Source organism: Panthera pardus, unplaced genomic scaffold, assembly GCF_024362965.1.
Source record: "Panthera pardus isolate Hobbes unplaced genomic scaffold, ASM2436296v1 HiC_scaffold_12, whole genome shotgun sequence".
NCBI lineage: Eukaryota > Metazoa > Chordata > Mammalia > Carnivora > Felidae > Panthera > Panthera pardus.
This window is the reverse complement of record NW_026526677.1, coordinates 60064904-60088353: the sequence shown is the minus strand read 5'-3', so window position 1 is coordinate 60088353 and position 23450 is coordinate 60064904. Positions and strand designations below refer to the sequence as shown.

Sequence of the window (23450 nt, the reverse complement as noted above, 5' to 3'; positions counted from 1 at the left end):
AGTAAAATGTTTTCTCATTTTATCATAATAATTAACAATTGAAATTTTAAAGTAAAATAAAGTAATTTAAATATCTTAGTAACTTTATTCTCTTTCTAATTGATGGTTATAAATATGTTTCTTAAATATTTATTAAATTACTTATCTTTAACATCCTGGTAATTTCAAGCAGTTTTCTGGAAAATGAAATTAAAAATAATCCATTTCTTGGGCGCCTGGATGGCTCAATCAGTTCAACATCCGACTCTTGATTTTGGCTTGATTTCACGGTGCATGGGATCAAGCCCAGCATCAGGCTTTGCGTTGACAGTACAAGCCTGCTTGGGATTCGCTCTCCCTCTCACTGTCCCTCCCCTGCTTGCACACTTGTTCATGCTCTCTCTCTCTCAAAATATATAAACTTTTAAAAAAATTCATTTATTTTAATCAGCTTCCAGATCAATATGAATAATGAAAACAAATTATTGAGACACGTATTTTCTAAACATGAAAAGCTATGAGTTGTGGAATTGTTTTTGAAAATATATAATTAGTTGTTAATGTTTAGCAGTATTTCATTCTTTAACAGTATAAGCAACTACTTGTTCCAATAGAACATATTAAGTAAAATATAAGTTTATGAATGTATTTCATTTAACTTAAAGCCTTACATAGTGTTTAATTTAAATCAAATTTTTAAGCAGTGAGGAAAAAATTAAAGATTATAAAATACAAGTTTTTAAAACATTTTTTAAATTCCCAAATCTCTCAAATGAACCGTTCTAATTCTATCCAAATAACTATGGGCCAAGTTCCACTGGAAGACTTTTTTCAGGATACTCACTGCCCAAGTGTCAGCTCCTAAAAGGTCTAAAAAAAACTGCTTTAAAGAAAAGCAGAGAAAATGAGATAGGTCAGCCAAGACAAGTGTCCCATGTAGCAAACAAAAGTTTCTCTGTGATCCAACTAGAACAGCAACTGTTACACCCACACACACATATAACTGGAATATTTCCACGGTCTTTTCCATAACCTTTAATCTAAACACTAACTTTTTATTTTTAAAGCTGATTTTTATTTTATTTAAAAAAAGAGCATGAAACTGTGAAAAAAAATCACACAAATTAGATAATAAAAGAAAAAATATAAAGCAGGAGAGTACTAACATCTATTGAGTTTATACGCCTGGAACCTACTAGTGGCATTATTTACATAATCTTTCTAAAATAAAATATCACTTTGTGATCTAGGTCTTATTCTTATTTTACATATCAGCAAATTGAGCTATAGCAAGATTAAGGAATCTGCCCAGTGTCATATAGCTCCCAAGTGGGAATATCTAGATTCAATCTCATTTCTCTTTAACAAGCTGTATTCCTACCACCACATCATGGAAAAAGAAAGAGAATAAAAGAGATACAACTGGGGCACCTTGGTGGCTCAGTTTGTTGGGTGTCCAACTTCAGCTCAGGTCATGATCCCACAGCCTGTGAGTTCGTGCCCCGCGTCGGGCCCTGTGCTGACAGCTTGGAGCCTGCTTCCGATTCTCTGTCTCCCTCTCTCTCTGCCCCTAACCCACTCGCATTCTGTGTCTCTCTCAAAAATAAACATTAAAAAAAAAGAGAGAGAGACACAATCATGAGTGTTGGTCTATACTAATAATTCTTTTTTTTTTATTTTATTTTTTAAAATTTACATCCAAATTAGTTAGCATATAGTGCAACAATGATTTCAGGAGTAGATTCCTTAGTGCCCCTTACCCATTTAGCCCAACCCCCCTCCCACAACCCCTCCAGCAACCCTCAGTTTGTTCCCCACATTTATGAGTCTCTTCTGTTTTGTCCCCCTCCCTGTTTTTATATTTTTGTTTCCCTTCCCTTATGTTCATCTGTTTTGTCTCTTAAAGTCCTCATATGAGGGAAGTCATATGATTTTTGTCTTTCTCTGACTGACTTAGCATAATACCCTCCAGTTCCATCCACGTAGTTGCAAATGGTAAAATTTCATTCTTTTTGATTGCTGAGTAATACTCCATTGTATAGATACACCACTTCTTCTTTAGCATTCATCCACTGATGGACATTTGGGCTCTTTCCATACTTTGGCTACCGTCGATAGTGCTGCTATAAACATGGGGGTGCATGTGTCCCTTTGAAACAGCACACCTGTATCCCATGGATAAATGCCTAGTAGTGCAGTTGCTGGGTCGTAGGGTAGTTCTATTTTTAGTTTTATGAGGAACCTCCAAACTGTTTTCCAGAGTTGCATTCCCATATACTAATAATTCTTAAGAGACAAGCAAACCATGTAATTCTGGCAACTATACTAGACTTACCTCAACCTCTATAGAATTTATTCATTCATGATCCATATGGTTAAAGAAAGGATACTGTCTTAAGACAATTTGTTCACTGCTGAAATGAATCATTTATCTTTTGTGCTAGTCACCTTTTTGCATTTTAAAATTTATACCTTACCTAGCACATAAATTGGGAACATACATCATTGCAAAGTAATATACCTATAGTAGGTATTTAGTAAATATTTGTTGAACACTTTGTATATTCACAATGCCTTGAAATCAGTGAATGATGATGATGCAATCAGCCTTCAGTGACACCGGACTTTAAAAGTTCTGGTTTTAGGGGCACCAGGCTGGCTCAGTTGGAAAAGCATGCAACCCTTGATCTTGGGGTCATGAGTTCAAGCCCCATGTTAGGGGTAGAGATTACTCAAATAAATAAACTTAAAAGAAAAAAAGTTCTGACTTTGTAGTTCAGTCTGGAAAAAGGTTCTGTTTTAATCAATCATGATGAAGGCATACTACTGGTTACCTGAATTGATTCATCATTTCTCTAGTGCCTCCACTAGATAATGGCTTCAAAATGATAACCAGGCAAAAATAAATCTTTTTTATTCTTATAGATTACAATGGTCAGAATTATGTCAAGCAACTTCTCACTGGTTTAACATTTACTGAGAACTTAATCTATATTAGATACTGTGCTAAGTGCTATGGATACGGAGTTAAAGCTAAAAAGATTTTTAACTTAAGGCATTATCAATATAGTGGAGAATATAGGCATATATATAAATAATTACAATACTATGGGAAATGTACACACATCATTCATTCAATATTTAGTGAAATACTCATGTAGTAAACATTGTAAGAAGCCCTATGATACAGCAATGAACAAGGGCCCTCCTTTCATAGACTTTACAATCTAACATGGCCTCAAAGATTTCCCAAGTCTGCAAAAAAATGAACTCATGGTCAAAAGTCACAAGAACACAGGGCACCTGGGTGGCTCAGTCGTTAAGCACCTGACTTCAGCTCAGTTCATGAGTTCTCACAGTTTGTAAGTTCGAGTCCCATATTGGGTGAGCACGAGCCCGCTTCAGGTGAGCATAAGCCCCATTTTGGGTGAGCTCATGCCCTGCTCCAGGTGAACATGGGCCACGCTTCAGGTAAAACACGAGCCCTGGGTGAGCCCTGCTTCTCTTTCTCTTTTTCTCTCTCTCTCCCTCTCTCTCTCTGTCTCTCTCTCTCTGCCCCTCGCTCACTTGCACTCTCCCTCAAAGGAAAAAAAAAAAAAATCACAAGAAAACATAAGGAAACATGCAACCATAAAGGAAGAACAGTGAAACAACAAGCAACAGAAACAGACAAGCAAAGATGAAAGACACTGAAATTTAAGGATATAGGACATTAAATATGTTTGATGTTTAAAGAAATAAAAGAAAGCAATAAAAAATAACCAAAGAAAAAAATTATCAAAAGTTGTCAGGCAGATGTGAAAAGGAAACAACAGAACCTTTAAAAATGAAAAATATAATAATTAAAAATGCTTAAGAGAAAAAAATGAATGTAAAGAAAAAAAGGCTGAATTAACCAAGTAAAGAGAAATGAGAGAGATAAACAGGACGTTCTGGACAGAAAGAATAATGTATGCAAACACAGGAAACTATGAAGCTGCAGTCTGTGTTGGAGGAAATAAAAGCTGAATTATACTGCTGAAGTATAAAGTGCAAGTGTTTAGAGAGGCAAGAGATTACATCAGAAAAGTCATCAAGGCCGGATTATGAAAGTCTTTCTCCATTATACTTCTCAATTCTACATTCCACATGGGCAAAACTGATTATCAGAAACTCTTATCTTATACATCTGTAAGTATACATATTTTATATGTATATATAGTTAATACTGTTTCCAGTTTTGAAATGTATAAATCTTTAGCTAAAAGAAAATGAAGACATAGCTCTTGAGCAATATGGCAGATAACCCAAAAATCCTCTCATTACAAATACCTAGATATGCTAGATAAAGTTTAATAATATATTTTTCAATGCACAGCTCAACTCCCAAAAGACTAAAGGTAATTCCCAGAGGGAAAAATTGAGAAGAATGTGAAAATTAATATGATACCTGGTTATGACTGTCCTACAGACAGAAACAGGTATGGCAGTGAATTGCCTTTCTCATTACCATAGGAGGTAGAGTTTCAGCGCTCACATAGGAATAAGAAATGAGGCACTGGACCATGGGAGGATGGGAACTGGATCTGAGATCATCTATATGAGATGCATGAGGGACTACCTCCTCAGTAGTTAAGTGAAACAGAAAAGTAACCACCCACTAGTACAGAAAAACAGTAAGAAAGTTGTTCCATAGTGAGCTGGCATTGAAGAAGCAAGCCACAACATTGTTAAGTCACCTATTTTATTTTATTTCGCCTATTTTAGAGGTTCCATATAGCAAGGAACTGAGGGCAACCTCCAGGAGCGAAGAGTATCCTCCAACCAAAAGCCAGCAAGAAACTGAAGCCTCAATTCTACAACCACAGGGAACCAAATTCTGCTAATGAAGTCCTCTCTATTCAAGCTTCAGATGAGACCACAGCCCTAGCCAATACCTTGATTGCAGCCTTGTAAGACTCAGCAAAGAACCAAGTCAGGCCCACACTTCTACCCTATAGAAAATGTGAGATTATAAATTTGTGTTGCTTTAAACCACTACATTTGTGGAAATTTGTTATGCATCAAAGACTAATACATACTAAATAACAATAGCATGTAACTTAGGAGGAGCATATACAAACTTAAAGTAGCTTATTTGAATTATCCAAAAGGAGAAGAAAAGTTTGTATTTTAAGTCAAACATGTATTCAAAAAATGTTTAAGTAAGCACCAGTAAAAAAGAACTAGAACAAACCAGTAGCTTCCAATCTGGCAGAAAGGAGAAAGGAATTTAAAAAAACCTATCACGGCCAAAAGAAGGCAAGAAATACAGGAGAATATAGAATAAAAAGCATTAAAAAGGGTGGAAATAAATAAAAATGTATCAGTAATCAGGGTAAATCAGTAATCACAGAGAGATAGAAAATGAGACTGAATTTTTAAAATAAGAGAAGGGCGCCTGGGTGACTCAGTTGGTTGAGAGTCCAACTCTTGATTTCGGCTCAGGTCATGATCCCACGGTCGTGGGATTGAGCCCCACGTCGGGCTCCATGGTGAGTATGGATCCTGCTTAAGATTCTCTTTCTCTCTCCCTCTGCCCCTCTCCCATGCTCTCTCTCTCTAAAATAAAATTTTTAAAAAATTACAAAAATAAGAGGACAGCTATCTGCTATTTACAAGATAAACACCTTAAACATAAGAGTACACAATAGCTGACAATAAAAGCCTGGAAAAAAAATGCCACGCAAAAGAAACAAAATAGATTTTAAAAGAATTGTTTTAATGTTTATTTATTTTTGAGAGAGAAAGAAAAAGAGAGGGGTAGGAGAGGCAGAGAGAGAGATAGGGAGACATAGAATCTGAAGCAGGCTCCAGGCTCTGAGCTGTCAGCACAGAGCTTGACTCGGGGCTTGAACTCATGAACCATGAGATCATGACCTGAGCCAAAGTTGGATGCTTAACCAAGTGAGCCACCTAGGCACCCCGAAACAAAATAGATTTTAAAGCATAAATTCTATAGTTTAAATTTCATATTTTTTAAAAATTAGGGCCATATTTTATCCAATCTCTCTCTTTTTTAAGTTTATTTATTTATTTTGAGAGAGAGAGAGAGTGTGGGGAGGGTGGGGTGCAAGCAGGGGAGGGGTAGAGAAAGAAGGAGAGAGAGAGAATCCCAAGCATACTTCGTATTTTCAGAGCAGAGTTTGACGCAGGGCTTGATCTCACAAACCATGAGATCACGACCTCAGCTAAAACCAAGAGGCAGCCGCTTAACAACTGAGTCGCCCAGGCACTCCTGTCCAATCTCTTAAAGAAGCAAACCATTTACTGATGGTACACATGGCTTTGTACCAGTCTCATAGCTGGTAGAACAATTTTATGAAGATGCCTAATGCAGCCAGCTTGCCATATAAGCAAGAAAGATTATTCTAATAGAGAACAGTAACAAGCAAGATGGGCTATATAAATGACAGAATTAAAAGTAATGCACATTACACTTCCACCCAAGATAGAATAACAATGACCAGATTTACTCTCCTACCTGAAACCACCAATGAAACAACAAAGGTGCACAAGGAAACTTTGGGGGATGAGTATGTTCAAATCTTGATTGTGGTGATGAGTTCATGGGAGTACATCTGTCAAAATTTGGCGAATCATACACTTTAAATATGTATAGTTTTTGTACAGCAAAGGAAACCATCAACAACATGAAAAGGCAACATACTAAATGAGAGAAGATATTTACAATGATATACCTGATAAGGGGTTAATATCCAAAATATGTTAAAGAATTCATACAACTCAACACCAAAAAAACTCTAAGAAATCCAATTGAAAAGTGGGCAGAGTACCTGAATAGACATTTCTCCAATGAAGATATCCAGATGGCCAACAGACACATGAAAAGGTGCTCAACATCACTCATCATAAGGGAAATGCAAATCAAAACTACAATGAGATTATCACCTCACACCAGTCAGAATCGCTAATATCAGAAAGACCAGAAAGAACAGCATTGGTGAGGATATAGAGGAAAGAGAACCCTTGTATACTATTGGTGCAGCCACTACAGAAAACAGTATGGAGGTTCCTCCAAAAATTAAAAAAAAAAAAAAAATGCCATAAAATTCAGTAATTCTACTTCGGGGTAGAGAAAGAAAATGAAAAAACTAATTAAAAAAGATATATGCACCCCTCTGTTTATTGCAACATTTATAACAGCCAAGATATGGAAGCAATCCAAGTATCCATTGAAAGATGAATGGATAAACAGATGTGGATGCACACACACACACACACACACACACACACACACACACAAATGAATATTACGTAGCCATAAAAAAGAATGAAATCTTGCCATTTTTGACAACATGGATGGACCTACAGGGAGGGTATTATGCTAAGTGGAATAAGTCAGACAAATACAAATACCATATGATTTTACTTATATGGGGAATCTAAAAAATAAAACAGACAAAACCAGATTCATAAATACTAAGAACAAACTGGTAGTTGCCAGAGGGGAAGGGGATGAGGGAATAGATGAAATATTTCAATAAGATTAAGAGGTACCAGATTTCAATAAGATTAAGAGGTTTCAGTTATAAAATAAATAAATCATGGGGATGAAAAAAAGTACAGCCTAGGGAATAATACTCTAATAGCTTTGGATGGTGACAAATGGCAACTACACTTACCATGACAAGCATTCCATAATATATATAAATGTTGAAATCACTATGTTACACACATGAAACTAATAAACTTTGTATGTTAACTATACTTCAATTAAGAAAAATTTTAGGGGCGCCTGGGTGGCTCAGTCAGTTGGGCGTCCGACTTCAGCTCAGGTCATGATCTCATGGTCCGTGAGTTCGAGCCCCACGTCGGGCTCTGTGCTGACAGCTCAGAGCCTGGAGCCTGTTTCGGATTCTGTGTCTCCCTCTCTCTCTGACCTTCCCCCATTCATGTTCTGTCTCTCTCTGTCTCAAAAATGAATAAAATGTTTAAAAAAAAAATTTTTTTTAAAAAGAAAAATTTTAAAGACAACAGATTTTTAAATGGGCAAAAGGCACTTCACAGAAGAAGATACAGGAATGTCCAAGAGGCAATGAAAATGTGCTCAACATCTTTATTCATCAGGTAAATGATCATTAAAACCACGATGAGAGACCACTACATATAGTCCAGAGTGGATAAAATTTTCAAAAAGAATAACACCAAATGTTGTTGAGGATGTGGAACACCTAAAACTTCTATAATAAAATGAGATATCACTTTGGAAAAAAGTCCTGCAGTCTTTTAACGGAAACCAACTCTATGACCTGGCAATTCCACTCCCATGAATTTACCCAAGAAAGATGAAAATGTATGTCTATGCTGGGGCACCTGGATGGCTCAGTTGGTTAAGCGTTGGACTCTTGGTTTTGGCTCACGTCATGACCCACACATAGTTTCGTGAGTTCAAGCCCTGCATCGGGCTGGGCTCCTTACTGACAGTGCAGAGCCTGCTTGGTATTCTCTGTCGGCCTCTCTCTCTCTCTCTGCCCCTCCTTCAATCACGCTGTATCTCTCAAAGTAAATAAATAAACTTAAAAAGAAAGGAAAAGAAAAGAAAATATATATCCATGAAAAGATTTGTATAAAAATGTTCACAGCAGTTTTATTCACAATAGCCAAAAACTGGAAATAGTCCTGGTGTCCATCAACAGGACAATGGATAAACAAACTAGTATATTCCATACAGTAGACTACTACTCAGCAATAAAAAGGAACAAACCATTGGGGTGCCTGACTGGCTCAGCTGGTGCAGCATGCAACACTTGGTCTTGGGGTTGTGGATTTAAGCCTCACGTTGGGTGTGGAGATAACCGAACAATAATCTTTAAAAAATGTTTTTAAAAATTAAATAAAAAAGGAATAAACTACTGATACAACAACATGGTTAAATCTCACTGGGTGTGGAGATAACAAAAATAATCTTTTGAAAATTTTTAAAAAATTAAATAAAAAGGAATAAACTGATACAACATGGTGAAATCTCATTTCTCACAAGCATGAATCTTAAGTGCATTAATAAAAAATTTAAATCTTTTTATTTTAACTTCTAATACAGTAAATACCAAAGGATTTAACTCACAGAGCTCTTCAGGGTCCTCAACAATTTTTAAATGTATAAAGGAGATGAGACAAAAAAAGCTTGAGCACTTCAGATCTAGTAAAAGTTGAATATGGGCATGCCCTACAATCTAACCATTATACTACTCAATAGACACAAGAACTCTCAAATTTGTGTGTACCAGATGATGTACAAAAATGTTATAACATTTTTAACAGCGAAAACCTGAAAACAACAAAATATCCAATGACTGAAGAATGGATAAATCAATATATTCATATAGTGGAATTCTAAACAGTAAAAATAAATGAACTATAGCTAAACCTATCAACAGAGAGGATTCTTGGGAATATGGATGATACACATTTGACCACAAATTGAGTGAAAAAAGCAAGTTGAAGAATACACACACACACACAGACACACACACACACACACAAACACACACATACATATATATATAGTACAATTCCACTTATGTAAAATTAAAACAAGCAAACCTAAACAGTATATTCTTTAGAAACACACAGTGGTAAAAAGGTAGGAAATGATAAACACTAAATTAAGGATAGCAGTTACCTCTGGAGAAAAAGGAAGAATATGGAATGAGGGAAAGGCAAAGAGGGAGCTATTATTTTTATTTAATGAATGCTCTTAACCAAAGAACAGTCCTCCTTTATCAAGGTCATAATTCTCTTCAATTGTCAAGCTTTAAGTTGGACATTCCTACAATAGTGAAAGAATAGAGAACATCCATCTGATTGGCAAGACTGAGTGAACTCCAGTGACCAACTGGATTTCAGACAATAAAACCAGACTGTCCTCATGTCTACTTTACAAGGGGGGTGGGGAGGGTGGAGGAGGGATTGCTACCCAGCAGGTAAAATAGCCTAAAACCATATATTTCATTTCGGGAATACTATCGTATCTAGAATACCTCCTTATCATTTTGTATAAATGAGTAAATGAATGAATTCCAATCATAAAACAATTTTTATAACAGTATCAAGATTTTAACATGCATAATTTTTAGAGTTCTGTTTTGTTTTCTGAGTTCATTCAGTCTTTCCTCTTGCAGCTTGCTCTGAAAAGTTAAAGTACTTTAAAAGAGTCCACACCTATTATGAGTCAAAGATTTTTCCAGTCTTGCAATTGAATTATTTCAACCTTGAAGTACTTATGTACTTTCACTGGGCAAAATACCTCTTTTGAGTCTCATGAGTACATTATAGGGATAAATAAAATGATGCTTATAAAAATTCTTTGAAATCTTCAGATAGAGGGCCTATATTAAACTTTATTATTCTTTTTAAAGTTTCATCTTCTAAGAATAAAAAGCATGATGTAATTTGGCATACTCGGAGTTTACACAACAGGAAATCAAAATTGCTCAAAACTCAACTTTAGACACTGTTTCAGTTACCTACTGCTGAATAACAAACCACCCCCCAAACTTGATGGCTTCAAAAAACAATTTATTAAATAAATAAATAAATAAATAAGAAAAAACAATTTATTATCTCTCATGGGAAGAACACATACAATGAAAGGTGCACAGGAGTATAAATGTAATACGTAAACAGGCTGTTTTGGCAAAAGTACAGTGTAAGTAGGGAAAGCAGGAATTATTGGGAAAAGGAGGAACACAGACTGAAGAGTTTAGAATAAGCTGGATACCACAATGAGCTAAAAGTACACAACCACCAGAATGGCAAAAATTGAAGACTAACCAAATGTTAGTCAGGAAGTGGATGAAATGCTGTGAATGTAAAACGTTACAACCACTTTGAGAAAAGATCTGGTAGTTTCTAATAAAACTGAACACACAACCACCTATGACCCAGTTATTCCAACCCTCAGTATTTACCTATGAGAAATGAAAATACATATCCACAAGACGACCTGTACAAGAATGTTCATAGCAGCTTTATACATAATTATCAAACCTTAAAACAGCGAGGTGTTCATCAATAGGTAAATCAATAAACTGTGGTACATTCATACAATGGAATATTACCCAGCAATAAAAAGGAATTACCAATACATGCAACATTGGTGAAATCTCAAAAACATTATGCTGAGTGAAAGAAGTCTTACACAGGAATGCCTGGGTGGCTCAATCAGTTGAGCATCTGACTCTTGATTTTGGTTCAGGTCATGATCTCATGGTTTGTTGAGACTGAGCCCCTGTCAGGCTCTGCGCTGACAGCACTGAGGCTGCTTGAGATCCTCTCTCTCCCTCTCTCTCTCTCTCTGCCCCTCCCCAACCAATGTGCATGCATACACGCTCTATCTCTCAAAATAAATAAAGGAACTTAAAAAAAAAAAAAAAAAAAAGAAAGAAATCTTATACTAAACAGTAAATACTGTTTGACTCCACTTAAATGCAGTTCTAGAACAGGCACATCTAATCTATGGTGGGGGAAAAAAATCAGAATAGTGGTAGCCCTGAAGAGAAGGGGAAGGTGGAGGTAAGAATTAACAGGGAAGGGGCATGAAGAACCTTCTCACTTGATGCTAAAGTTCCATATTCTAATAGAGGTTTTGATTACACAAATGTCTCAATTTCTTGAAATTCAGCAAATATACATTTAAGATCTGCGCATTACTTCAAATATAAGTTTTACCTCCAAAGAAAAAAAACAAAGAATTGAACTTTAATTGATGATATGTATGTTGAAGGATTTAGGGGAAAGTATAAAGATGTTTGCAATTTACTTTGAAATTAATAATGTCAAAAATTAAAATGAACTGATAGAAGAATGGACAACTGGGTAGACATGCAACAAAACAAAGCATAATAAAACATTAATAGTAGAATCTAGACAATAGTTGAACAGATAGTGACTGCAAAATTCTTCTGACTTTGTTGTAAAGATATTCATTTAAAAAAAGGGGTTTTCATGCCATGTTAGAATTCGGTCTCTATCCTTCTGTCAACAGAAAGTCCTTTAAGGAAAACAGAAGCACCTAAGTGTAAGGAATAATCAATCAAGGTTTAAAGAGGTATCCACTGGGGCTCCTGGCTGGCTCAGTCGGTAGAGCATGCAACTCTAGATGTCAGGATGGTGAGTTCAAGCCCCACGATGGGCATGGAGCCTACTTAAAATAAAGATTAAATAATAATAATAACAACAACAATAATAATAATAATAATAATAATAGAAGAGAGGTATCCACTGAGAGAATGCAGCTACAAATGACAAGGGAACATCATGTGCAAAAGCAATCCCACTGAAAACATCTAAAAATTCTGGTATATTCTTAATATATTCAAACAAATGAAAGAAAGATGAAAGGGAGGAAAAGAGAAGAGAGGAAAGGCCCACTAAAGCAAGGAGTCAATTAGGTCAAGGAGGAGATGTCCCCCCAGAAAAGTTTAACCTTTCTCTACCTCCCCCAAACTCAGTGTTTGCTCTTAAGGCCTTTCAACGTATGGGATGAGGCCCACCCATATTACTGAAAGTAATCTTTACTTAAAGTCAACTGATTGTCGATGTTGATCACATTTATAAAATACCTTCATAACAACACTTAGATTAGTATTTGATCAAATAAATGGATACGAAAGCCTAGCCAAGTTCACAGAAAAAATTAACCATCACAGATGAGGAGGCCACAACTATAACACAGTATGATTTTTTTTTAAACTTATTTTCACTAAATCCCAATTCAACTAATATTTTTTTTAATATTTGTTTATTTTGAGAGAGAACGAGCACATGCACACAGCATAAACAGGGAAGGGGCAGAGAGAGAGGGAGAGAGAGGGAAAGAGAATCCCAACCAGGCTTCATACTGTCAGTGCAGAGCCCCACACAAGGTTCAATTTCATGAACCATGAGATCATGACTTGAGTCAAAACCAAGAGCTGGTCAATCAACTGAGCCACCCAGGCTCAGCTGAATTAGGGAATTCAACTAACATTTTTTGCGCACCTAGTATTTTCTAGGCACTTCACCTCACTGTACACTTTCAAGTGTATCATGCCATTTAATTCTCATAGCCCTCTTGGATATCATTATTTTCATATTATAGAAAATAAACTGATACATGGGGTGCCTGGGTGGCTCAGTAGGTTAAGCATCCAACTTCGGCTCAGGTCATGATCTGTGAGTTCAAGCCCCACGTCGGACTCTGTGCTGACAGCTCAGAGCCTGGAGCCTGCTTTGGATTCTGTTTCTTCCTCTCTCTCTCTCCTCCCCTCCCCTGCTCATGCTCGCTCGCTCTCTCTCTCTCAAAAATAAACATTAAAAAATTAAAAAAAAAAAAAAAAAGAAAATACACTGATACAAAGAAGGATTAAGGGATCTGCCCAAAGTCACAACATTCGATGCAACAAATAGGAATCTTGATTCAGACTCCAAGTCATTATACTATGTACTTTCCCCACAGTAAAACATGTAGGACTTTTGTGTCCCCATTAACTGCTTTTGCTGTCTCTTTTGGGCTCTATCATTTTGCTGGGTCCTAAAATGTGTCTCCATGCCCCTACTTCTTTTAAAATGCTCTCTGCATTACCTAAAACCCTCCAAGTCAGGGGTTTTTTTTCCCCCCCACTGACTGGGAAACAGTTGGCAAAGGAACAGGGTGAACCCAAAATCAAAGAAACAACTTAAAATTTTAACCTAAGATAATAATGCACTGGACAAGATTTTCATTTAAATGTTCACTATTCTATGTATTCTGGCTTAGTAAAGTTCCCCAATTTACTATTTGAGGTATTTGTTCTTCTTATTTACCCACCCACCAATTACTGTTCCATTAAAACAATAAAAATCTATCATTTCTTCCAACATGTGCTACCAAATGACAATTCTTCCTAGTTAGTATCTTTGACAACATGGGTAAAACTAAGTCAGGATGAGACTTCAAAATGTTCTCAGACTTCAAGTACTACTAAACACTACTAACTACAGACTTAAGTCTAAAAAGTGGTTTGGTTTGAGCTTGGCAAAAGTGTTAGGAGCAAATGAGAATGAAAACTTTTTGAAATGAAAAAGTAAGTTCAATTTTAAGTTCAATTTTGCTTACTACCCAGGACAATCACTTCCAAGCTCTCCTTCACATGCAGTGTTTTCAGTCTTGTTACTGTGAATGGGGGGCTGGAGGGTTTCAACACCTAGCTTGGTTTTCAAAGTTAGAAACATAGGTTCCAGTACCAGCCCTATGATCCTGAACAAATCACTTATCCTTTTGAACTTGGTTTCCTTACATACAAACAGGGATAACACCTACACACCACAGGAAAAAAAGAATTAAACGTGCTTTGTGAACCTGAACCCTTGTTCTTCCAAGTATAGCTCCAGACCAGAAGGACTGGAATCACTTGAGAACTTATAAGAAATGCAGAATCTAAGGCCACATTCCACACCTACTTAATCAGAATATGCACTTTAACAAGATCTCAAGGTAATTAACATGCACATTTACCTCTGAGAAGCACTGCTGTAAAGCATACTATAGATGTTAGGTATCTTCACCACAAAAATTAGCCCATTGGGAGCTCTTTTCCTTCTGAGGAAGTCCTATGATCTGGTAACTCATTAACAATAGGACATCAGCAACACTGACATCATCTTCCTCAGCAGCTACCATTTCCCTGAAAAACTACTGAATATGGATTCTGGCGTAGGTTTTACCACTAATTTGTAACATAATCTTAGGCAAATCACTTCAATACTCAAGGTCTTTCTTCTTACAAGTAAAATGAAAGCATCAGACCACTAGTTCCCAATCTGAGGTCCCTGGACCCACTGAGGTCTGAAAAAGTAGTAATGAAGGGAGGCAACATAGTATGGTATTAAGAGCATATCTTTGGAATCAAAAGGCTCCTGGGTCACTGAGGCTCTGCCACTTAATAGTGTGTGACCAAGGGGCACGTGGGTGGCTCAGTCAGCTGAGTATCCAACTTTGGCTCAGGCCATGATCTCACGATTTTTGAGTTCAAGCCCCGCATTGGGCTCTGTGCTGACAGCTCGAGGCCTGGAGCCTGCTTCAGATTCTGTGTCTCCCTCTCTCTCTGTCCCTCCCCTGCTCATTCTCTGTCTCTCTATCTCTCAAAAATAAATAAACATTTAAAAAAAATAGTGTGTGACCGAGGGCAAGTTATGCAAGTTATTTAATCTTCCTAAACTTTAATGTCTTCAACTGCAAATTAGGATTATAACAGTACCTATCTCAGAGATCAAGCAGTATACTATATGGTTACAACTAAGTGCTCTGCTGGGTAACTTTTTTAGGGTGATAGAAAATCTACGTCTTGACTGCAATGGTGGTTACATAGATATATACACCTGTCAAAATTTTTCAAACTATACACTTAAAATGGATGCATTTTAAGTAAATTATGCCTCAAAAAACTAATTTTTAAAAAATGTTTATTTTTGAGGGGGGGAGGGGCAGAGAAAGAGGGGAACAGAAGATCTGAAGTGGGCTCTGTGCTGACAGCAGAATCAGACACTTAACTGACTGGGCCACCCAGCCGCCCCACGAAAAGCTAATTTTAAAAGTAAAAAAGAAAAAGAGAGGAAGGAAGGAGAATGTGCTCTAGAGTCAGATTATGTGAGTTCAAATCCTGGCTCTGCCACCTGCAAAGTGAACAACTTTGTACAAAATTATTTAACCCCTCTATGAGCCCTCAATTTCCACACTTGTAAAATAAGACAACTAACAAGAATCTCACTTAAAAGAGCTATTATTAAAAAAAATAAATAAATAAAAATAAAAGAGCTATTATAAGGATTATAATAGGGATTCTAATGAGATCCTATACACATAGAGCTTTGCATCTATTAACTGTCTCATAATGTTCGCTATTGTTATTTCTACTATTTTCAATATTTCAAAAATCATATTTATCCACAACCAGGCTTTAGTGAAAATATTATGCTGTTTTATTTTGGACTAGAATTATATCAAGACATTACATACCTCACGTGGATCAATACAGTGTGGTAACAGTGACTAGAACTCCTCTGGCAGTTACATGCACCTTTATTTAATTAAGATGGAGATAAAGTACATTAACAACTTACATATAAGTAATAATAAATTACAATTTAAGTAATAATAATAATAAATTCATGGGACCCAAGAAAGAAAATAATAAAAGGATTTCTTTCTAATGAACAGGTTTAAATAGCTGCTATGTCACCATATGATCCAGCAATTCCACTTTAGGGTCACAAAGAGATATTTGTACACCCATGTTCATGGCAGCACTATTCACAATAGCCAAGAGGTGGAAACGACCCATATGTCTATCAACAGAGGAATGGATAAGCAAAATGTAGTATATATACATAATGGAGTTTTATTCAGGCTTTAAAAAGAAGGAAATTCTAACTAATGCTACAACATGGATTGACCTACACAGACACTATGCTAGATATAAAACAAGCCAGTCACAAAAAGACAAAGACAGCACTGTCTTTATATGAGACACCTAGATTGACAGAGACAGAAAGTAGAAGAGTGGTCACCAGGGTCTGGGAGGAAGAAGGAATGGGCAGTTATTTAATGGATACAGAGTTACCGTTTTGCAAAATGAAGAGTTCTAGAGATTCACTGCAAGACAACATGAAGGTACTTAACACTACTAAGCTATACATGTTAAAATGGTAAATTTTATTCTATGTGCATTTTTGCACAATTAAACAAATTTAAATAAATAAATAAACTGTATGGCAGTTCCTCGAGTGTTAACACTGTAAAGCTTTTATACCTTAAGCTCTTAACAAGTAACTTCTCCTTGTATTCCAATGCACCACATATATACATCCATCACAGCACTGGAAACAATTTACTGGCAATCTTTGACTTGTACATATTAAATCTAAATATTTTTGTACACTGAATTTGGCCCTTCACTTGGCCTTCAGTCTTCAGTTGACTTATTACTTTGAGCTATGTGTGAGGCAGTGCTGCTTGCCTGTCAATAACCCTCAGGAAAATGACTGCCTTCCTTAGGTGACAGGAGTATCACCTCTGCCAGCCCACAGAACTCCAGGACCAAAAGAAGCCTGAAGCACACACTCACTTACTTGAGGCTACAATTCAGAGAAGATGGGTGGGAGGGGGCCTGGAAAAAGGAAAGGAAAAGAAAGGTAGCAATGAGCCACTAGCAGCTAGATGCCTTGAGTGGCATATGTGTATGGGAGAGAGGCTGGTTGAAGCCTCTCTGGTCTTGTGCTATAGTGTCAAAGAAAAAACTCATCTGAGCAAATCCCATAATAATGGTATAAAAACTGAGGGTTGTCCTACTTTGCTTCTGTCCAATTCCTATGAATAGGATGGGGAGGGGGACAACAAAGCTACGAGAAGGATGGTATCTACCCAGATTGAATCATTCTAGCCCAAGGACAAAAGGGAGATGGCTGGATGGTCCTACCAGAAGTTACCACCCATTCTCCCCATTCATGAAAGTCTTACTAAGTTACCCCCTCAGACTGAGGTAACCTCTATAAAACCCATAATTAGAAATTATAATTTTTTTTGGCTTTCCAATAAACCCTTCTTCATAATACATCAATTTGGGACATTCTTCTTTCAAGTACATTTTGAGTAATGCGTTTCCCTTGAAAACAGAAAATGCCTAATAGTACTTACCTATTTATACCCCCACTGGCCTATCAGCCACCTTGAACAGGTGACTTTATATAGTTGCATATTCTATACACTATAGTTTATCTGGGTAATTCTCCTCTGAGACCATAATTAAAACAGAGGATTCCTTTCCACCTCCCTTTAGGTAACATTTCTTCCATGAAACTACCAGTGCTTGAAATTCCACTTCCCACAGAACTATGTGTTAGTAGAAAGAATTGTCAGACCCATATTTGAATACCATTTCTGCCACTTAATACCTGTATGATGCTGAGCAGTTTACTTAACTTCCTGCATCAATAAAGTGGGAAGTCCACATACCTACTCACTAGGAATGTTGTAAAGAATAGAAATGCACAGGAAATCTTCACTTTAAAGAGTTCTAATATGCACAAATTCCAGGTACACAGTTTAGTTAAATAATTCCAATTCCCCAACAACACAATTCAAATTTCAGGTACCACAGTACATTAACCGTGAGTGACTGAATATAGTGCAAACTTCACGACTAGGTGTTCAGTCCACAAATCACTATGTAAATAATGGAAGCACAACACAATCAGCGCCTAACTGACTTGAAAAGTCACTTCTTTCAAAGTCTGTTGCTGGATTTGACAAAATAAACTGCGAAGGAACAAAAATTAAGCTAATGGTAGACCTCTCATCAGCAACGATAAAAGCCAGGAGACAATGAATAACATATTTAAAGTGTTGAGAGAAAATTATCTCTCTGCCTAAATTTTTTTTTTAATTTTTTTTCTTTTTTTTTTTTTAATTTTTTTTAATGTTTATTTATTTTTGAGACAGAGAGAGACAGAGCATGAATGGGAGAGGGGCAGAGAGAGAGGGAGACACAGAATCGGAAGCAGGCTCCAGGCTCTGAGCCATCAGCCCAGAGCCCGACGTGGGGCTCGAACTCACGAACCGTGAGATCGTGACCTGAGCTGAAGTCGGACGCTCAACCGACTGAGCCACCCAGGCGCCCCTAATTTTTTTTTTCTTAATGTTTATTTGTTCTGGAGAAAGAGAGTGTGAGCAGGGGAGGGGCAGAGAGAGAGAGAGAGAGAGAGAGAGAATGAATATCTGAAACAGGCTCCAGGCTCCCAGCTGTCAGCACACAGCCTGACACGGGGATCGAACTCATGAGCCATGAGATCATGACCTGAGCCAAAGTCGGACACTTAACTACAGAGCCACCCAGGCACCCCAACTGCCTAAATATCTAACAATGGATAAGACATCAAAGCAAAAACTGTTGGTGATTATTCATTGCACATCTGTTAATCAGTTCACGTACAGACAGCAAGGCATGTAGCTGAGTTGCTTCCTTGTCTCTGGTGATGAATGTAGGTGATATTTTACAAACATGAATAATCAAAAGAGGGAAATGGCCAATAATGATGAAAGTGTAGCAAAGAAACAAAAAGTGATAATGTTGGAAGTGAAATTCCAATCAAACATAAATGGAATTATTGAAGAAACCGCCGACACTGACAATGTTGACTGCTGCCATCCCAGAGACTCTAGATATGCAGCCAGAGGAACTTAATGAAGACAAACTTACCAACATAAATGAAGAAAGTGGTTGTGAGAAAAGGATGATGTTCTAAATTATAATATACTAAACATTAGTTTTACTATTTTTTCATTTCTCTATATATCTATAACCAACAATAAGAGAGTTTATAGTGCTTGACAAAAAAATTTTAAAGATGACAAAACAATCATAAGTTTTCCCATTGATTATTAAGACTACTTTGCCAGGTTTTAACTTGCAAGGTCCTTTGTGCTGTCCTACACAACTATAAAGAGTGAGGACTGCCTGTACCTATAACTTCTGGCACATCAAGGAACACATTATTTCACAACTAAAGAGAAAACCTCTACCTTTTACAATCTGTTCAAACAAAAAAGGAATTTGGAAAAAAAAAATGAAAAAAAAACAGAAAAGGAATTTGAAATGATCTTGGGTGATGTTAAGAAGAAAGATTTTCTGGTATTTCAGTGACTAAGAACTGCTGCCATATCTGAACATGCAATTCCCCAAACTCCTCTTTTTATTACTCCAAATACACACAGCCTAGTGCTGAAAGACGGGGTTCATGAATAATTATTCAATTTGTCCTTTGTGACAGTATTCTATTTCTCCTGTCCTTACCTCTTGCATGCAGGGACAAAACAATGAGTGTGTGATAGTACAAGATATAGTAGCTTTATTTTTTTTTATCTCATTTAATCTTTATTTATTTTTATTTATTTATTTTTTTAATATGAAATTTATTGTCAAATTGGTTTCCATACAACACCCAATGCTCATCCCAACAGATGCCCTCCTCAATGCCCATCGCCCACCCTCCCCTCCCTCCCACCCCCCATCAAACATCAGTTTATTCTCAGTTTTTAAGAGTCTCTTGTGGTTTGGCTCCCTCCCTCTCTCTCTTTTTTTTTTTTCCTTCCCCTCCCCTATGGTCTTCTGTAAAGTTTCTCAGGATCCACATAAGAGTGAAAACATATGGTATCTGTCTTTCTCTGTATGACTTAGCTTTAGAATCAGACCTCAACTTAAACACCATCTCTACACCACTCTTTGCAACATTAGGTAAAGATTGAAAGGGAGAAGAGGAAGTGCTTAGCAAAGTGTGGTACACAGTAAGCACTTACATATGGCTATTATCATCATTATCTTTACTATTCCTATCATTAATGTAAATATCATGATAATGATATGACTGTATTTATTTTAAACACATCATTATTAACCTGCATATTCTTCAAAGATTAAATTCTCTTACTCCAAAAAATGATGGATACCCTCTGCTTCCTGGGTAAAAAGACTTGACCTCAACTTCCTCCAAATAATTTTCTCCCAAGGCACATGTGCAAAGGGCAGCCAACATTCACTTACTCTCTTCTTGCAACCCTTGATTCCTATGTCAAAACCCACCCTGCAGTCTTCTCAGTTTCCTCCTCTGAGGACATTAAGACCAAAAGCCATTTCCCATTTCTCACAGCTATCTGGCAGAACAGCTATCTTGCACCCTCATAGCTCACATGACTTAACCGTCAGTTTTCTCTTGATTCTAATCTTTGGTTCTAAACTAAGAGCCATTATTACTTATATCCACCCATAAATATGCAAAGGGCCTAAAGGTCAACTAAAGCCAACCCCTTTTCTTTACTAAATAATTCCTCATGAAATACTCATGTGAGTTAGTTCAGTAATGTCTGTTTCAACACTTCCAGTGACCTCCACCTCCAGGCAAGCCATTCCATGCTTATCTTCAGTTAAAAGGTTTCCTTAGGCTGAAGCAAAATCTCTCCCCTTACTGTTAGTTTCCATCCATATACTCTAATTCCACATTCTAGAGAAATTTAGAAAGTTTAACTGCTCTGTATGACAGCCCATCCAATGTTTGAAGACCATGGCAATGTCTTCATGTTGTTCTTCCATGTTACACGCTTCCAGTTCAGAAAGCATGATTTTAAGTCCCTTCCTCTCACAGACCTTCTCTGGACCAGGTGTGGGCTTGCCAACATGATCTAACAACAAATTGGTAAAGCGCTTCCTTGCCAACATTTGGGCTGCCAAGTAATTATACTACAAGTGATCCCTCTGCCCATATTCTTCCATTATTATTACTTTAGTAGTTCAGGAAACGTGACTCTCAGCCCAAATCATGGTTTCAAAGGAATGGTTTAAAATCTTGAACACTAACAAGAGTTCGGGTTTCTTTTTTTATTTAGTCAACTACTGTGAAGAGAATCAAGTGGGATCAGCTGGCACGAAACTCTTGCCTCTTCCCTACAAAGCCAAACAAATGTCTGGGAAAAGGCGGTAGCAATGGGAAGGTTAGCTAAGAAGAGTTGCTTCATGCCCTGAGAAAGTGGGTCCAATTAAAAGGCAGCAGTAATAGCCAAAAAAAAAAATAATAATAATAAAAAAAAAAAAGAAAAAAAAAATATATATATATATTCTCTATACTTTGCCAGAAACAGGTAGGTACCGGAAGAAGGATCAAACATTGTGCTCTCGGGGCGCCTGGGTGGCTCAGTCGGTTGAGCGTCCGACTTCAGCTCAGGTCACGATCTCACGGTTCGTGAGTTCGAGCCCCGCGTCGGGCTCTGGGCTGATGGCTCAGAGCCCGGAGCCTGCTTCCGATCCTGTGTCTCCCTCTCTCTCTGCCCCTCCCCTGTTCATGCTCTGTCTCTCTCTGTCTCAAAAATAAATAAACATTAAAAAAAAAAATTAAAAAAAAAAACACTGTGCTCTCAAAACTTAACCCACGTAAAGTGCATAAAAGAAATGGCAGATTTTTCCTGTGCTCTCCTAACTTAGTGGAGTAAGAGCTGGGGAAATACACACACACGCGCACACACACCTACCTACCTACCTACATACCTACCTACCTAGTGGAGTAAGAGCTGGGGCAATACACACACACACACACACGCACACGCACACGCACACACCTACCTACCTACCTACCTAGGGGGCAATTGGTGCCTGTCAGGGGCAAGCAGTTGGAGAAGGATTTTTCCCCAAGTCCTCAGAAGGTGCAATCAGTGGAAGTAGTGTCCTCAAATGAACTCTAACCCTTAGGTAGTAGGAAAGGAAGCAGGCAGAGTGGCACAGGGACTTGGTCCCCTGTGCTCCTGGCTCCTGTGAGCCCGACACCTTCCCTGGAGGTGACGAAGAGGTCCGACGAAAACAGAGAAAGAGGAAGGAAAAGACCTGGGAGTTTCCACGTTTGGAGTGAGACTAAGTTAGGACCTGTTCCCTTCTCCTGTGCCCTTAAGGCCGAAGGTGGTGGCAGCAACAGTAGGAGCAGGTGTCCCAGGCCCTCATTCTAACGAGCAGAATCCTCCACTCTCCCCACCTCCTCTAGGGCCGCCCCAGCCTGCCCCACTGCTCCCGTCATAAAGGAATTCCCATCCCCAGTCCTGCCCCTCAGGCCTCCCCTCAGGTCCAGCGGGGGGCTCCCCACTTCTCTTCCGATCCCCAAACTCAACCCTCCCCAACCCGTTCGGACACCCGCACGCCTCACCCGACACACTGGATTCCCCCATCCGCTCCCCTCCTCGGCAGAGCTCCCATTCCTGCCCCCAGGCCGGGGCTCCCCACTCCACCTCCCCAGCCAGGCCTGGTGCCTCCCTGGGCGGCCAGGTCCGCCCTCCGCTTTCCTCACGCGGCGTCTCCCCTCGGACCGGCGCCCTCCCTCCCTGCCTCCCGCCTCAGGCCCGGGCGCCCGCACTCACAGAACTCGGCGATGTACCAGGTCACCGCGTAGTTCTCCTCGCACCAGTCCAGCGTGGACGTCGTGGAGCCCCAGTAGCCCTCGCGGTCCGCGGCCGGAGCCATCGCGCACGCAGCCGCCGCCGCCGCCGCCCAGGCGCTCCGCTGGCCGCGTTCGGCTCGGCAAGCTCCCAGGCCGGCTCGGGCCCTGCTCTCGCGCCCACCGAACGCTCCGCCCACCCTCTCTCCCTTAGGGGAGGGGCCGGCTCCGTCAGCGGCAGTGCCCGGCGGGAGACCCCGCCCACCGGCGCCTCCAGGCCGCCCTCGCCAGGCGGCGCCCCGCCCACCCCGAGGCCACAGGGGTTCCCCTGGGGGGGGCGGGGGGGGGGGTCCTTTTCCCAGGAAAGGGCTGTGATCAGGTCACCGGGACGACGGTTACCCAGGCTGCCTGTCCCGCCCAGACACGCCCCTGGCTGTAGGCTTGGGGTTTCTGATATCCCTGAGGCTGTTTTCTGTCTGGACGTGTCAGAGACTCTATCTCTTTGT

At 38.7% G+C, this 23450-nt stretch overlaps 1 protein-coding gene across 1 annotated transcript in view; it reads right to left on the bottom strand.

Annotated features, from left to right (window-relative positions):
* ACER3 (alkaline ceramidase 3) overlaps positions 1–23119 on the bottom strand; it is a 184772-nt gene extending 161653 nt beyond the window's left edge. The window contains exon 1 of the mRNA XM_019449899.2: positions 22928–23119. Within this exon, the coding sequence (XP_019305444.1) occupies positions 22928–23030 (103 nt within the window). The 5' untranslated portion in view covers positions 23031–23119. The remainder of the gene's footprint in view (positions 1–22927) is intronic.
* Between the last annotated feature and the right edge of the window lie 331 nt (positions 23120–23450).